This window comes from Syzygium oleosum, unplaced genomic scaffold, assembly GCF_021117445.2.
Source record: "Syzygium oleosum isolate NSW1041296 unplaced genomic scaffold, Sole_v2.1 Sole_v2.07, whole genome shotgun sequence".
Taxonomy (NCBI): domain Eukaryota; kingdom Viridiplantae; phylum Streptophyta; class Magnoliopsida; order Myrtales; family Myrtaceae; genus Syzygium; species Syzygium oleosum.
In genome coordinates this window covers 3,451,683-3,469,024 of record NW_026607491.1, presented here as the reverse complement: position 1 = coordinate 3,469,024, position 17,342 = coordinate 3,451,683, and the positions used below count along the sequence as shown (strand labels likewise).

Here is a 17,342-nt window from a genome sequence, read left to right as displayed (position 1 = left end):
CAAGGACGTTGTTCCACTGATGTATGATGATGATTTGCCATGGTGTACAAGACGATTGGCAAGAATAGAGACTGACAGGGGAAGTTCTTAAGTTGAGACAGACAGAATGCTGTTCATTGGGTTGATTTCATAGTATATTGTTCATGTGTGTTGGTTCTATGTTGTTGTTCAGTCTTTTCATAGCTTAGTCTTTCCCATTTTCACTTTGATAGATTGGCTTTTGCCCAGTAATTATCAAATTAGTTTCCCCATTTTTCTCTCTTTTTTGGTTTTTTTCCTCATAAAAATTAGGGATAATGACACAGTAGATACCCGACTTTTGTCCGTTTTATAGTCAAGTGCCTTTTTTTTTTTTGGTTCAATCAAGTACATCAACTTTCCAAATTTGTCTCAATATGAGGTCTTCATCAAATAAATTATCATGTAGTGTAATCTCGGTCGACATGCCTCGGTTAGTAGCAAAAGTTAAACCTTATTGACGACATGGCTCACGCACTTAACAAAAGATACGTTATCTATCTCCATTTAGGTTTTCGGTCGTGATGATCGAAACTCGACCAACCCGAACCAATCGAAAGAATTTTTCTAATCCAAGCTAATCTACATATCATGAATAGGAAAATAGATTGCAGTCCTGGGATTTTTCAAGTATATCTTTTGCCAAAATCAAGCTCAAGATACATTTACCCTTAAAATAGAGGGGAGTGACGATCAAAATCATCCGGAGATCTCTTTTGCCAAAAATAGGGGACCGTGATAAAACCATCACAAATCATCAATGATTGCTTGCTATCTATCTTTCCTAAAAAGAGAGCCCCAGAAGTTTGAAAAAATTAGAGTTTCCTCCCCAGTAAAACAGTCCTAATTTCCAATTGCCCCCACCATATGCCATGCACGCACGTAACCAGCTTGCCGTTGGTTCTCGATCTTCCGGCTGTTATTTCTCTGCGGTAGTCCCCACCGTACTCTCTCTCTCTCTCTCTCTCTCCGTGAAGACAGACTCACTTCTCTTCCTGAACACCGCCGAGGCATTTTGTTGCGCCAGAAAAGGAGGAAAGAACAGAGGGAAAACAGAGGAAAAGGCAGAATCTTGCGGGTTATCTCTGTGCATTGGGGAGGTTTTCTTTCGTGGGTTCGGGTCAGATTTTCCCGTCTGGGTCCTTTTTCGCCGTGGCTTGTCTGCAGATGGGCGCGTTCGTGTTTGATTTGGAGCTCCGACGATCTTGAATCTAACGCGGTGAGGTCCCTGGGTACGCCTCCTGCGTCCTCTGTTTTCCTTTTCTTTTTTCTTTTTTTGGCGCTTTCTTGAGCTTTGTCGTTTGTTTCGTGTCGTGGGGTTGTTTTGAGATTGGATGGTGGGTGGGCTCTGAATTTTTCCTACGATGTTGATTTCTGTTGGGTTTTGTGGTTGGATGTTTCGATGATCCTGCGACGCGGCGATTCGGTGTTTGGCGACATTCTGGTGTAATTGAAATTTTGAGTCTTGAAGTTTGCATTTTGTTGGGTATGCGAGCAAATTGTGCTTAGCTCTCTCTACCTTCCCAGAACAAGGTTGATTTTACAACAAGCGAAATAGAAATTGGGTTACTTGGTATGTTTTTCTTGTGCTGTTTTGTTTTCTGATTTTAAATGTTTGTTTTTTAATGGTGAATTAAGGTTTTTGAAGATGGTATCTGCTGGTAACATAGACACGCTGTCCACGAACAATGGCCTGGGAGGATTCAACTGTAACTTAGAAGATAGTTTGCAAAATGAGCTTGAACTGTTGTTGCAAGCGCAGCGTAACCAACAAGCACTTGATCGGGAAAGCAAGCTTAACATCTATCGTAGTGGTAGTGCACCGCCCACGGTTGAAGGATCGCTCTGTGCTGTTGGAGGTCTATTGGGGAACTCTCATTTTAGAGAGGGTAATAATTTGAGGAGGAATAGTAACTGTGACAATGCAAGTGAAGAGGAGGCTCGATCCCACCCAGCATACTTATCATACTACTATTCACGTGAGAACGAGAATCCAAGACTGCCCCCACCATCATTGTCGAGAGAGGATTGGAGGGTTGCCCAGAGGTTTCAAGCCGGTGTGTCGTCTTTTGCGGGCATTGATGATTTGACAAATAATACTGTTACTGAAGGTGGGAATGATTCGTCGTTGTTTTCTTTCCAACCCAAAGGCTGCAGCTTTTCTGTACAGGATGCAGAAAAGGATTTGATGGAACTAAGAAAAATGAATAGACAAGCTTCTGCTGAATGGCTTGGCAAAGGATCGAATGAGCTCATTCAATCGTCAGCTTCTAGGTTGGAAACACGGAGGAAGAGTTTTGCTGACATTCTTCAGGTAATAAATACAACTACGAGTAATTTGCAAGGGGGAAAAGCGGATATAAAGAAATTGACCTCAACTTTACTTGCTTGATAAGGACAAAATTGCCATCGAACTTTCCTGGTCTATCTCTGTACAGTTTTATTCTCTTACTGTTTATCTCTCGGGCTTGCTCAATAAAAGATGGTTTTGACTTTGTTGCAGCTTGAGGATCCAGTTTTGCAGTTCTATAGAAGACAGCACTTCTATTTATCTCTTTCTTAATCGATAGTTTATGTTTTTATCGTTGAGACTATTAATACAGGGGTTATTACATAGAGATATATGGTTTCTTAGCCTAAGGAAGCGGACTCTTTGGTTACATAAGCATTGAAATATTGTGTCCCCTTGTTTTCATTTTTCTTTATCTTTTCTTGGCTTTAGAACAAAAGTCAAATGCAGATTCTGCAGCTCCCAGAAAAAAAGTAGAATAACAATTTGCACCCTGTGTGACTCACTCATATTAACATAATATAACTACAGTGATGCATCTGTTGCAGTAAGGTCCGACTAAGATGTTTAATATGGCATTGCTTTATCAGAAAAAAAAAAGAAAAACAGTGGAAACATATCTTTTGGTTAGCACCTCTGTAAATAGTTTCTTCAGTACTTGTACAATTATTTGTATGATATCCCTGGTATATACAAGCATTAGTCCATGCTATCAATTGTTCTCCTAGCAAGTAACTTCACATTTTTTATAAAATTTTTAAAACGGGATAACTGTTGTCTTGAATGGTGTGGCTGTATAATTAATTGCAGTCGAGTCCTCTAGTTATATACTACTTGTAAGCAAAAACTTCTTATAATCTTTTTCATTTCTTTTCTTTTTTAATTTCAATTGACAACTCAATTTGATGCTAATTAATCTCTTTCAGGAAGGGCTTGAGCAACCCTCTAGTTTATTGGTCTCGCGCCCACTAAGTGCTAGTGATATTACTGATGTCATGGACCCAATTACATCCAATTCTCATCCAATGGGAGCCTGTAATGGAGTTGAATCAATTGGAGGCATCTGTTCTGGAGCTAATTCTCCTGGTTTAACTAGAGCTCGTGCCTGTGGGACCTCATTTCCACATTCTTTTGCTTCTGTTGCTGCATCTCTCTCAAGGACTATGACCCCTGAGCCACAGGTGGCTGGAAGACATCCTAGCACTGGTCTTCCTCCACTTGATAGCAGGATTCTTTTGCCTGATCAGAGGAAGCATATTGTTGGCTCAAGTATTTCAGGTTGTCATTCTTTGGCATCGGCAGGGATTGAAGATATTGCAGCTTCATTATCTGAATTAAGTTTATCAAATAGTGGACATACTAATGAAGCTGGTGTTCTACAGTCTCAACTTCATTTGGCTCCTGATAACCAGCAAGATTTCTCACTTCTGATGCCTAATGATCATAACCAGAATGTTCAACAACATTTTGACTTCTTTGATGCTAGCAAACCTTCAGGTTTTGGCAACTCAATTGATTTAGTCAGAAACCATGGATCTATAACCGGGCTCAGTTCTAGGACAAGTACCACAGGTCAAGTAAATTTTCCGAAACGAACATCTTCTTCTGCAAATCTGTTTTCAACAAGGAACTCTCTGGGCTTTGAAAATTTCGAAGGATCTAGTGCTCATCATCACCGAGGTGACAATATTCTCAATTTTGGTTATAGTGATCATCCGGTATCTAGTGGTTATTTTGCTGCAGGTAAGATTGGTCCCATCTTTATCCCACTAGTGTCAGTAAATGTTAGAAGAGTTAATCCTACTGTAATATTATTTCTTGATGTTTTATGTCGTATTTCAGGTGCAGGTGTGAGTGGAAATCATGTTGGAGAGATGTCGCAGAGAATGGGAAATCAAGTAGGATATGACATAAATCATCCAATTGCTGATCCCTCTTTTGTTCAGTATATGCAACCAAATTTCAATCCTCGAGCACCGCCTATACAAAATGATCTTTCCCAATTGAGGAAATCCTTTGGTTCTTCGCCAAATTTGGATCAGCTGCAGAAGGTTTACCTTGAGGCATTGCATGCTCAACAGAAACAGCATTATCAGGCCCCAGGTTTGGGTAAGTTATCTGCGGCACTAATTCATAGAAACAGAAGAGATGTAATCTATGAATCTCGCTTGCCATATTCTGGAAATGTAACAGCAAATGGTGGATTTTCTTCCGTTGGATTTGGAAGCCATATGCTTCCTGATGAACGAATTGTGCAATTTACTTCAATGATGAGAACTTCAGTGGGAGAGTCCACTGGATCATGGCCCTCTAGTTCTGGCACTGATGTTGAAGGAAAATTGGTCTCATCATTGTTAGACGAGTTCAAGAGTAACAAGATCAGATCTTTCGAACTGTCTGATATTTTGGGTCATGTAGTTGAATTTAGGTACTCTATACCACTTTTGCTTTTTTTTTTCCTTTTATCGTCCCCTGGTTCAACTTTAAGTTACTTTGACCTGTTTAATATTGCAGCTCGGATCAGTACGGTAGCCGCTTTATTCAACAGAAACTGGAAACGGCCAGTGAGGAAGAAAAGAACAAGATATTTCCTGAGATCATTCCCCACGCTCGCTCTCTGATGACTGATGTCTTCGGCAATTATGTCATACAAAAGGTGAAAGTCATATTTCTTTATTCGATATAGCATGCTGGCTGGCCATTGACTTTTTCGGCATTTTCCATTTCTAACAATATCGTTATTGTGCATGAATTTGCAGTTTTTTGAGCATGGCACTGCAAGTCAAAGAAAAGAGTTGGCTAACCAACTCGCTGGCCACGTGTTGCCTCTTAGTCTTCAGATGTATGGCTGTAGAGTGATTCAAAAGGTTTCTATTGAATTCAGAATTTTATTCTCATCCATAGTTTCACTATTGTTGCCTTTGAATATCAGGTTTCCCCAGTACTTCCATATTTTTTGTGAGCTTGCACACACTTGACATGAATTTGTATTTCTTTGGTTTTTTTACACTGATTAGTCCCTCTGTGCCAGCCCTATTCGCACAATGCAAAACAAGTTCTTCAGGAAAATGCTTTAACTAAATGTAATTATCTTTTGTCTTCTTCAAAAGTTGTAGTTTTTCTGTTCTCCCTCATAGTCCAAATTTCAAAAGGCCTCAAATTTTATGAGTACAGTAAAACTTGCATAAAAACTAGGATTTTTCTTTGGAAGTTGGTTTTGAAAAATGGATGAGCACTTTCTCACATATCCTGAAGAAGAAAGGGCTGCTGGAAAGGGGATGATTGGACACAAATCACAATCATGATAAGATGGCACCTGCTTGTTGTCTTCACTTTTATTGTCATTACATTTTCTCATGTATGCATCTATTTTACGATTGAAGCACCAAAATGTGAGAATTCATAGTCATAAGTAACAGCATGGGTGGGACTCTAATATGGGTTTTGTTGGGTATTCATGAATGAATAGTGGAACGCTGATATGGAAGGTGATATTGGCGGGGTTAAGTAAGTATATATATGTCGCCACTTCTAGAGATTTGTGTAATTTTGGGGTACTTTTCGTTGCAGTATGAATAGTGGAATGTACTTTACAGAAAGTAAACCCAGATTTTTCTACTCTAATTAGTTGTGGTCTAGCATTTTTGGCTTCCATATCTACAGACCTAGAAAATGTGTCTCATTATAGAGTAAATATGATGCTCCAATTTGTTGAATATCTGCTTACTGCTCGTTGTATTTATCATCTATATTCTTCATGAAATGAAGCAGATTTAGAGCGTATGTACTGTTAATATGTAGAAGCCACAGAAGCTAGAAGAATTACTTCATTTAGGGTGTAGAGAGGACCTGGAATCTTCTTGTTTACTTTCGAGGTGGAGCTTAAGGTTCTTGTATTGGGTGTAGTGCAGCTAAACAAAGAAATGACTCCTTCTGGATTGACTTTGACATTGGTATAAACATTTTCAGAGGTAGTATCATTGTTGCCTTATCCTTCTCATCATCATTGTAACAATTCTTACTTGCTATGGCTATGTACTTTTGTGCAATATAAAGGATGCTTTGAATGTATGAATGTTTCTGGAGAGGCCTTATTCTCTAGTATTACTTCAGGCATTGGAGGTGGTTGATGTGGATCAGCAGACTGAGATGGTGGCAGAGCTTGATGGTTCTATCATGAAATGTGTTCGAGACCAGAATGGTAATCATGTTATTCAGAAGTGCATAGAATGTGTTCCTCAAGATCGAATTCAGTTCATCATCTCCGCTTTCTATGGGCAAGTTGTTTCACTTTCAATGCATCCTTATGGCTGTCGGGTTATCCAGGTTTGGGCTGTGTTATCATCACTTATTTCTATTCCTTGTGGTGTGAAATGTCTTCTGTTGTCTAAGCTCACAATTGACTTACAGAGGGTCTTAGAACATTGTGATGACCCAAGTACCCAACGAACTGTCATGGATGAGATCATGCAATTGGTATGCAGTCTGTCCCAGGATCAGTATGGGAATTATGTTATCCAGGTACTTAGTTTCCTTTTTAGCATTCTGCGGTCATTTAGACATAGTTCTTTGGTGACATACCTAATTGATGTTGCTGAAGGAATGAGGATTTATGGGAGTTTTATAAATGGATCTGAATTTTCCGTGGTTATCATTAAACTTAGTGCTGATTATGCCAATACTTGAAAAGTTCTCATAAATCAATTTGTTCTCACCTAACCTGGTCTTAGAACTCTAATGGATTGAAACGCAGCAAAATCTGGCATATGTGCGAAGTTCTGCAATATGGCTCTAATTTCGATTGTCCAATGAATCTGTTTGTTGGAGGCCCATCTATTGAGCACCTGCCACGGAGTAGTCCGTCTGGTAACTCTGTAGTTAACTAAATATTGGATTTTGGCTATAGTTTTGCTTGGGGGCATGCCACCATGGTTTAATTTTCAAGTGACTGAAAAGTTGGGACAAAATCTGCCGATAAGATCTCTACTCGGCTTGCGTTCTTCCACCTTTTTTCTAAGAATGTTTTCTAATTCATGCCTGTTTTGCTGCCTAACATAATATATTATTTAGCCAAATATTTTGAGGTTGAAAATCTCTCATCTGATCATTGCATTTCTTCTTTTAATGGTAGCATATACTTGAACATGGGAGATCGCATGAACGAACTGCCATTATCAGCAAGTTAACAGGCCAAATTGTCAATATGAGTCAGCAGAAGTATGCTTCTAACGTTGTGGAGAAGTGTTTAACATTCGGTAGCCCTGAAGAGCGCCAATTATTGATCAATGAGATACTTGGTTCCACAGAGGAAAATGAACCCTTGCAGGTTTGTCACTCGCACATTACTTCTGAATATTAAAGAGATAGATGCGTGACATTTACATGCTGCATCTGTTGACAAAGTTTAATTCATGATTGAATGGAGTAAAAGGTGTGGTTCCTGTCATTACAATCTATGGAAAGTCATCATATTGTAGGCAGCCATACATAATGAGGAAATAGATGCGGGTTGAAATCTTGTCATGTGGCCAGACGGGAACAGAATGCCTGTCTTCTGATAATTATGATATCATGTCTGGCATGAACACTTAAATCTCCTAACAAAAGGAGAGATGCAGAGGGTATTAAAAGAGGTGCGGGTAGGCTTCATTGAGGATTTCGCTCACTTCTCTTGCACTAGGATGTCTATTAATGTTAGGCATGAAAATTAGAGGTAAAGATTTACAAAATGGCTGTCTTTTGAGAAGCTGGTCAGATACATATTGCAATTATGTTGTATCTGGCAGGAAAATTATAGCTATTGCAACAGTCGGAGAAATTTGTTTAACATGCTCTGGTTTAGATATATTTGCTGGTCCTTTCCTTATGTTCAATCACTGCCATGTAGACAGTCCCGTAGTCAAAGTGACGTGGACTGTTTATTTGCACAAATGCAGGCAATGATGAGAGACCCATTTGGAAACTATGTGGTGCAGAAGGTCCTTGAGACTTGCGATGATCAGAGCCTTGGTTTCATTCTTTCTCGCGTCAAGGTCCACCTCAATATCTTGAAGAGGTTTACTTATGGAAAACATATAGTTGCCCGTGTGGAGAAGCTCATTGCAACTGGAGGTCAGAACCATTTTACACGGTTCACTATTGATATTCTTTTTGATCTCTCTTATCTATGTAGATATTCACTTTTGATCTCTCTTGATGCTGCATCTTTGTTATGAACAACTGCGGTTTTTGTTTGCAGAGAGGCGCATAGGGATGTCAGCCTCATTTCCTTCTTAAAAAGATATTCGTCCGAAATGCGGAAGACTTTTTTTCCATACCTCCCTGCTATGAGTAATAATACTGATGTACAGCAGATGCAGATGATGATCGTTATTGATCATCTGTCATCTTCAAGGGTTTGAAGCTGTAAATAAAAGAGCAAACATCTTACCTCCTGGTATAAATTATCTTCTCAATGTAAATTTTAAGGTAATCTGTATGCAGAGGGTCTGCGAGGATAGACTGTATTTTACTAGTACAAAGAGAGGCCACGGGCACCTGCGTAACCTTTACCAGAATAACTGCCTAGTTCCTTGCATGTACGCAAAGTTCGAGTCTGTAAAGGGAAGTTAGCATTTTTTACTTTGATAATGTTCATGTGCAAGGACAACTTGTATGTATATGTACATATGATGCAATTTTGGGAAATAATACGCCATTTTATTGCATTGCACGCAGGATTCCTGTGTCCGCACAAGAACCCTCCAATGCAGCTCTGGTTGAATTTGTACTCTGGTCAGATAATCTTGCAGCCAGAATTTACGTTGGCACACTGCATTGTTTGCCTTATTATTTTCCCTTTAGTTCGTTAAGTGTGCGAAGTCGTCCCTTAGAAGAGATTTTATTATCCTGATCTAAATTCTGCACATTAGATTCTCGAAGTTGTGCAATTCCTATTTGGGAGTTCGTTGATGGAACATTTTTTATTCGGGATGAGATCCAAATTTCTTAAAGTTTGGACTGAAGTTCTTGGAAAAGGGCTTTGTGATCAGTTAATAGTCCAGCTAAGGCAAACAAAATCTGCTGACCTTTGTGGAGAACGGGTTCAGTTACTGAGCGAGTGGGAATGAATAAAGTTTGTACTTCAAAATTAGCTGGTGCTTTACCCTTTTGTGTTTGCCTGGAATTTTTTAAAAGTCAAGTAAGGCTTTTTACTCTCTCGTCAAAATTCAAAATACTATACTAATTTCAAATATCCTGAAAAAAAAAATGAAAGCAAAAGACACTTCAAACATAATTCAAAACAAACATCTCTTAAACCAACAGGCACTTCGACACTGAAGACTGCACCAGATTCTATTATCTTCACCCAACTCGTTCAACATCTACAATTCCTCTTTAGGTAACAAAGAACACTAAGGTATATCGGGTTGAAGTGTCGATGTTGCTTACGGCTATCCATTCTAGAGTACCCTCTAGCTCAAGAAATGAATACTAACTTCCATCTTCGAGTACGTCGACTCAAGATGCAGATAGCTAGACACATGGAACTAAAAAGGGGAGGATGAACCAATAAAAGTCCACGGCTCAGGAAAAAAAAGTGTGCGCGGAGGGAAGTCACCGGCTAAATCCTCCATGTACCGTCTCCCCCTGGGCTATATAAAGCATCAAATAGAGCGGAGCCATAACAATCGACCTCCAAAGAGCAGAAGGCAACACAACTCCCATCTCAAAAATCATGAAGTGAAATCCAGTTACAATGAAGACGGTCGACCATAATTTCAGGATATCCGCCACCACTTTTTTCTTCTAGAATCTGTCGGTTCAGGCAGATCTGCAAGTTACTGAAAAGGGAGAAGCCCAAATATGAGTCATATTCTACATACAGATGACAAAGCAACGACAGAACCTCTATTTCCTTGTCTTCTTTCCATTTTGAACATTGCAATGAATTCTGAGTTTCAGGGTAAAACTGGTGTTAGAACAATCCCTCGTCAGAACATATCACAGCAAAGGACGAATAAGTAGAGATATTCGACCAAAACATGAACAACCGACCAGATGAGATCACTTGTATTCATGTTAGCATCACTTAAACTCCCCAATAGGTCATATCAGAGTTTTAAGGAATATTTACGAGAAATTAACAGGCCAGTTAAATCCATTCACAATTCAGATCACTTAATAGTATCCAATATAGGGCGAGTTTTGGAAAACCATAGCGTTTCAAGAGCTCCTTTGAGAAAGTGTTTTAAGTCAAAGTGTAGTGGCTAAAAGCAATTAAGTGCTTGGTAAATTATAATTGAAAAGTGCAATAAGAAGATATAATTGCCATTTGGAAAAGACTAAATTCCAGAAGCCTTTCAGTGTTTTATGTGACCAATTTGAGCTTTTACTTTTTAATATGTTTCAATTTGATTTTAACAATTACAATGTAAAAAAATGTAAAAGAGACGTATTAATAAACACATTTCTCTTTTGGTAAAAAAATCAAATTCCACAAGCATAACAATGTCTTAAAAATTTTATAAATGTAAAAAAATCACAATAAAGTGGACTCTTTCTCAATTAAAAAGAGTAATTTCATTATAATGAACACTATCACATATGCACCAAGGAAGAGAACATGTTACCCTTCAAAATTACAAGTATCGTTCATTATTTGCTAAAACTATAGCTATTCGATCATGTAAAGTGCCATGTCAGAAGATACATTATCATTTGAAGCACCAACACCTCATTTACATTATTAGATTCAAATATATAGTTATAATTAGGATCCAAATTTGTTCTTGTGAAATGAGTATCATTCTACATAATTATGTAAAGTCATTGCCGCTACTACAATTTTCACTTATTTTTTATACGGATAATTTGGCATATTCTTTAGAATCAGCTACTTCTTTTTCATACGTCAAAGCTCACTTAGTTTCTGATAATAGACTAGTGAGGAATGAACATGGCTAGCCACTTCCTAATAATCTGTAGGTTTCGTTAAAACTCTGGTAAAATGATATCCAACGTGGCCCCAAAGAACCTAGATATCAAGCATCTACTAATTTATATTTACCTACACAACTGTAATGTAAATTTAATCCCCTCACACGCACACATATATGTATATGTTTGTGTATCTACACAATACATATATATACACAGAACTACAGCCTTACTTCTGAATTATATGTGTGTGTATACATATATAGTATACGTATAATAAACATATACAATATACTATACATAATATACTATATATCATATACCATATATCTATATATAATAAATATACGAGTATCACGAGCTGTTCCCTCCGTCCAGCCCCAAAAATAAATAAATTCCATGTTAAACTTACACACGGCCAATACAATTTAAGACGGCTTTTCTTTTCGATAAAATAAACGAATTTCATCCTCATAAGTACCACCGCCAAAATATGTGTACCATCCATAACTCCAACGCGATCCTAAAACAAAAAGAGAAATATTAGTTGGTTTATATTTATTTCTTCTTTTGTATCGTATAATCATACCTTACCTTAAAAAATGGATAAAATCTTTGATTATTCTTGATATTCTCTGGAATTACGCTAAATTGTCGATCTAATAGTTAGATCCTATCCTTTCCCATATCAAATACTTTCTCCAGAAATAAACCAAAGTACCTGCTTATGATTTCCCGAGAGTGATAAAAGCGCTCTTGCACTAACTTGTTAACTATATACCATGTCCTAAAATGTAAAAAAACATTCCAAGCATTTCAGCAACACCGATACTGCTAGATCATTCAAGACCATTACATATTACTAAGTTATGCAATAAATTATTAAATACAATCCTATCTATTCTAAACATCTGATAGCTCCCTATCTTATTGGCACTTTCGCCCATCAACTCTCTTATCCATACATTTCTTGTATATGATAAAGTCATGCAAGGTTTTTTATGAATGTATCTTACGTAGTAAACAATTACATCATGAGCAATGACGAAGACAAGTTGACAAAATTTCTCTTCCTCTTTTTCGTAGTTTCCCTTTCGGGATGTTCAGCCATGACTCGTTATAGTAACAAACAAAATACAAAGTTAGAGTAAGGGAAGTATTAAATAAGCTTATCATCCATTAAGAGAGCAATTATCAACCATCAAATATATGCAAACTTCACCTTACTTTAACTAATCATATCCCAAAAATAAAAACTATGAAAAAGAGGATGAGGAATTTTGGCATCGTGATGCATATGCTTACTAGGTAATATGCACTCATAAATAACCTTGCATGATCTCATCATATACAAGAAATGCATGATTAAGAGAGTTGATGGACAAAAGTGCCAATATAATAAAATTAGAATGGATAAGATTGTATTTAATAATATAATGCATGACTTAGTAACACGTAATGGTTTACAAGGATCTACAAATGTAGGTGTTGCAAAAATGCTCAAAATGTTTTATCACATTTTAGGACATGGTATAGGTAACGGGTTAGAACAAATGCGCTTCCAGCACTCTGGAGAAACTATAAGCAGGGATTTTGACTTAGTTTTTGAAAAAACATATGCTATGTGCTATGGAAAAGGATATGATACAATCATCAGATCGACAATTTAGAAAGAATCCAAAGAAGTTCAAGAATAATTGAAGATTTTAACCATACTTAAGATAAGGTATGATTACACAATAAAAGGAATAAATAAATACAAAGCAACTAATATTTGCCTTTTTTGTTTTAAGATTGCATTAGAGCTACTGGATGATTTGCATATGCTAGCGGTAGAGAATCTATGTACAATCAAATTCATTTTATTGATCAAAAAGGAACACCGACTCAAAATGTATTGGCTGTGTAATTTTTAACATGGACTTTACATATGTTTAGGCAGGTTAGGAGGGAATAGCTCATGACACTCCTATCTTCTATGAATTTTTATACATTTATACATATATAGATATATATGTATGTATATACATATTAATGTATATATAATACATACAACATATATAGTATTTATATATGTATATTGATCAATTTTACATTATATTTCTGTGTAGGTAAATATTATTTTGTAGATGCTGGATATCCAAATCCCAAGGGTTAGTTGGGGCCATAAAAGGAAGTTGGTATCATTTCCTAGAGTTTCAACGAGGCCCTATAGTGTTCAACCGTGCTCATTCGTAACTACTATCCAGACTAGAGTGGCTAAGTGCAAAAGGTTTAGTCTATCACATGATTATGCCATGACCCCTAATTGTAATATTCAGCTCATAGACTGCCATTGTAATTTTGATATTAGAAGCAATTAGACCAATGCAACCACAATAATAGTACCTAGGACCATTTCCAATTTCACTTGCATTATTCTTCAAAGTTACAAAAGATAGGTAGGAGCATTGGTTTAATGTTCTTAAGTGCTTCTCAACCAAATAAAATGCCTTAGCCTACCTACAAAGCCGATAAGTCCACTTGCTCTCGTCTCGCCTAGTAACCAAAGCGCTATGGATTCACATTGAATGGTGAGAAGTGTGCATCAAGATTGATAAATTCAATCATATCAAGTAAAAGGTGTTCTAAGAGCAATTAAAATATAATATGAACTCCTCGAAATACACATTTGACAATGCCTCCTCTCAGAGGGGCTTCAGTATAAGGCTTGAAATTGAAGAAAAGCTAATGGAAGAACTAAAAAGACAACTCACACTGGACATGACAAACAAATGAAAGAGAAAGGGAAAAAGGATTATTCACAAACAAAGTGAACATTCGAAAACGAGAGTTTGTTGACATGCTTCCCTCAAAAGAGCATCATAATAACTTCTTTTGGCAACCCTAGTTACATCAATGTAGTTACTAGCTATATAGAAACGAAAAGCAAAAGCACAAATACTAACCTCCTTCAGAATAAATTGAGTTGTAGTGCACCTCTGCCCAGAAACTCAAGAAAATAACTGGATATAAATATAAAAAAAAAAAAAGATGATAAGTTTATGCATCACATCATTCAAAAAACTACAGAACTCTACACGATCCAGACAGAAGTCAATGCCATATTGAGTTTTAGAGCTCCAATTATACTAAAATTACAGCATCATTTAACTTATACCTTCAAGATAAAACAAACAGATTCTCCTCTGTCAGTACAGATATGCTGATACAGAAACCTCAAAGTGAACAAGGTCTGGGGAGTGTAAAGGAGAAAGGAAAGGAAAGGACTTGTTGAGGGAATGGTCTGGAACTTACCCTAATAACATCACAAGTTCAACTCTATTAGCACAAATCCCTTGCAATAATAAACAAAGAATAGTCAACACAGAAAGATACTGTCTAGTTACTCTGGATTTTGTAATAATGCACAAATCACTGGAATGACCTCTTATATGTCTTCATACTCTGAAAACTTAGTCCTTCCAATCGTGATACTTTTAGATGTTCTCCATCACTTTAAGAAACACACAATGAGCTCCTCCGTCAATGCTCTCCACCATCCAGGATCATTCACATAGTAGACTCGGCTTTTTCAATTCCATATCTTCCACATAATCCAGATCTAGATCTTTCACATTTTTACTTTTGACAACTCGGCTGTTTGTCCGTTGCTTCTTCAAAATAACAGCTGACTGCTTCATCAACTTAATGTACTTCTGCCTCACTCTCAGCAGAGGATGTCTCTCTATTGCATACTTGTCGTTGCATGCCTCTTTTAAAATCGCTGTACAAGTCTTGTTCCTTAGAGATAAATAAAAGACATGTGGGTGCCTCTCAAACGCCTTATGCACTTTCTGTGGCAAACACAGATACTTTTTGAGGCATAAAAGCTTCTTCCTTTCAGCAGAATGCTCCACAAAGAGACTAAGTAATTCATGAAGAACACCCACAACTCGTTTCTCTGCTACATCGCTATCTGGATCCAAGTTTAAGCAATCCTCATAAGGGGAAACATAAGGCTTCTTTTGAAACTCCTTTAACCAAGCCTCAATCTTTTTTCTCATCCTTACACCTTGAGAGGGAAAAAATGGGAATTCAATTGCCTCCATCGAATCTCCAGAACCCAATCCTCTATCCAAGGCATGTTTTTGCAACACAGACAAGACTCTCTCTTGACAATCAACGGCTAATCCCCTTAAGCCATCTCCCATATCCACAACCCTAAAAGAATCGTCGAGATTTTTTTCAGGGTCACGGAGAAAATCATCAGGCAACCCCAAATACCACTGCATCCCTTGAATGATCTTCAAGGGCAGAACTCTGTTCTTACTCATAAGTATGAACTTCCTCAGCCTATTCCACAGATCCTCCTTAAACTCTTCATACACCCTCTTTTCTTCCGTATCTATCTCAACAGCTTCTGGGGTTAGCCTAAACCAAGGCAGATTGTACTGGGGACCAGTAAACTCCTCAAAAACTGATGGGTATAGCCTCAAGAACCTCGCAACCTTTATGGGTATGCCCAATTCTAATCCTCTCTTTGAAACATCGGAGATGGGAATGCAGCCATTGGGGCCTTGGGTTATGCAGTTTTTCAAGGAAACTATGCGCTTAAGTTCGATGGACTGGTGGATATACTCAATCGAGTCATAGTAAGAGTCCTTTTTCCATTTCATATACACATCAACGTAGCAGCATATCTGAGTGTACACACAAGGAGGGCTTTGGCTTTGGCTTTGGCTTTGGCTTTGGCTTCGGCTTCGGCTTCGGCACAACGAGGAGAATATCGGACTTTGAAAACCAGAACACCGCAACAGGTTCTTCAGAGTTCCAGAGCCATACCTCTTGCACAACATTGTCGACAGAGATAAAGCCGGAGGTGTGAATCAGGCGTGATCACACAACGGGGTGAAGACCCAAGTCACGAGCACTTCGAGACGATGTCTCCACAAGAGCTGAAGAATGGGAGGTCGGTGTTGTTGCAAGTAAAGGAGGCATTTTTACAAACGCTTGAGGAGCATCGAGGATGGTCGAGCAAATACTTGCGAGATCAAAGCTGCAGAAAGCGAAGGCTGCGGATGCGATAGACGAGGAGACACGGGGAGGGCGCTTTATTGCCCTAATGTAATGGGTATTTTGTCCAAAAAAAAATAATGGGTTGATACAGTGAAAAATTAAAGTGATACACATGTGATAAATTTATCTCAAACTAAATTCAAATTGCTTCACTCACAAAATATTTACCCTCCGTTAACTTCTATCAAATTTTACCTAGAAAATACTAAGCTGGATAACACTTATGGCAAGTCCACATAGAAATCCATATCGGTTTGGGTTAAATTAGTCATAGGTGTACCAGTTTTGGGTTTTTGATGATCCAAAAATTAGTTTATGGTAAATTTATCACCGGTGTACCAATTTGATAATCCAAAAATTAGTTTTGGTAAATTTGTCACCTTAGTTTAGGGTTTTCTGTGATATTAACCCTAATATAATTGTCACATAACCTGTAGTATTCTGCTAAGGGTTAATATCATGAAAAACTCTAAATTGACACATCTGTGATAAATTTACCCAAAATTATTTTTTTTTACCACAAAAAACCCCAAACTGGTACACCTGTGACAATTTTATCCCGAACTAATTTTTTGACCACCAAAAACCCCAAACTGATACACCTGTGACAATTTTATCCCGAACTAATTTTTTGACCACCAAAAACCCAAAACTAGTACACCTGTGATAATTTTATCCCGAACTAATTTTTTGACCACCAAAAACCCCAAACTGGTATACTTGTGACAAATTTACCCTCCATTAGTTTTCATTAAATTTTACTGTTAAATTGCTAAGTTTGATGACACGTGATAGTTAACGAGTGAACTAGTTTGGGGTTTTACCCCTTTGTTTATCAGAAGTTTACCAATTTGTGATTTTTTGTGATGATAATCTAATTTAGCGGACACTAACGGAGGATAAATTTATCACAAATATATCGGGTTTGGGTTTTTAGTAGTTAAAAAATTAGTTTGGAGCAAAATTATTACAGGTGAATCAATTTGGGATTTTTGGTGGTTAAAAATTAGTTCGGGATAAAATTGTCATAGGTGCAGGTTGGGGTTTTGTTATCAAA

At 37.5% G+C, this 17,342-nt stretch overlaps 2 protein-coding genes across 7 annotated transcripts; one reads left to right on the top strand and one right to left on the bottom strand.

Annotated features, from left to right (window-relative positions):
- The first annotated feature begins 661 nt into the window (after positions 1 to 661).
- On the top strand, positions 662 to 9,300 carry LOC115690686 (pumilio homolog 4-like). 3 transcript variants are annotated; one of them, XR_008816970.1, is made up of 12 exons: positions 664 to 1,237; positions 1,657 to 2,332; positions 3,235 to 4,051; positions 4,151 to 4,736; positions 4,823 to 4,964; positions 5,068 to 5,175; positions 6,422 to 6,634; positions 6,719 to 6,829; positions 7,440 to 7,634; positions 8,245 to 8,419; positions 8,547 to 8,744; positions 9,026 to 9,300. XR_008816970.1 is itself a non-coding variant. In XM_030617124.2 (11 exons), the coding sequence occupies exons 2-11, from the start codon at positions 1,667 to 1,669 to the stop codon at positions 8,582 to 8,584; spliced, it is 3,051 nt and encodes a 1,016-aa protein (XP_030472984.2). In that variant the 5' UTR covers positions 662 to 1,250; positions 1,657 to 1,666; the 3' UTR covers positions 8,585 to 9,018. The 3 variants fall into 3 exon arrangements, 2 of the variants coding, with proteins under 2 accessions (XP_030472984.2, XP_030472983.2); XM_030617124.2 differs by lacking the exon at positions 9,026 to 9,300 and having other exon boundaries at positions 662 to 1,250; positions 8,547 to 9,018; XM_030617123.2 differs by lacking the exon at positions 9,026 to 9,300 and having other exon boundaries at positions 8,547 to 9,018.
- A 301-nt stretch (positions 9,301 to 9,601) lies between these two features.
- LOC115690728 (protein WHAT'S THIS FACTOR 9, mitochondrial) lies at positions 9,602 to 16,333 on the bottom strand. 4 transcript variants are annotated; one of them, XM_056313219.1, is made up of 3 exons: positions 14,800 to 16,331; positions 14,176 to 14,202; positions 9,602 to 10,259 (listed from the first exon to the last, which is right to left on the bottom strand). In XM_056313219.1, exons 1-3 carry the CDS (start codon positions 16,063 to 16,065, stop codon positions 10,017 to 10,019), a joined length of 1,536 nt encoding a protein of 511 aa, XP_056169194.1. In that variant the 5' UTR covers positions 16,066 to 16,331; the 3' UTR covers positions 9,602 to 10,016. The 4 variants fall into 4 exon arrangements, with proteins under 4 accessions (XP_056169194.1, XP_056169195.1, XP_030473053.2 ...); XM_056313220.1 differs by having other exon boundaries at positions 9,602 to 10,241; XM_030617193.2 differs by having other exon boundaries at positions 9,984 to 10,131; positions 14,800 to 16,328.
- Positions 16,334 to 17,342: the final 1,009 nt, after the last annotated feature.

Excerpts from the sequence above, each read along its gene's own strand:
- LOC115690686 (XM_030617124.2), top strand. The coding sequence starts at position 1,667 with ATGGTATCTGCTGGTAACATAGACACGCTGTCCACGAACAATGGCCTG. Across the intron at positions 5,176-6,421 it reads GCTGTAGAGTGATTCAAAAG|GCATTGGAGGTGGTTGATGT; the intron begins GTTTCTATTGAA and ends GTATTACTTCAG. Across the intron at positions 7,635-8,244 it reads AGGAAAATGAACCCTTGCAG|GCAATGATGAGAGACCCATT; the intron begins GTTTGTCACTCG and ends GCACAAATGCAG.
- LOC115690728 (XM_056313218.1), bottom strand. The coding sequence starts at position 16,065 with ATGTTGTGCAAGAGGTATGGCTCTGGAACTCTGAAGAACCTGTTGCGG. Across the intron at positions 14,203-14,799 it reads TGGAAGATATGGAATTGAAA|ACTACAACTCAATTTATTCT; the intron begins AAGCCGAGTCTA and ends GGGCAGAGGTGC. Across the intron at positions 11,751-14,175 it reads CTCAATTTATTCTGAAGGAG|GATCGCGTTGGAGTTATGGA; the intron begins GTTAGTATTTGT and ends TTTTTGTTTTAG.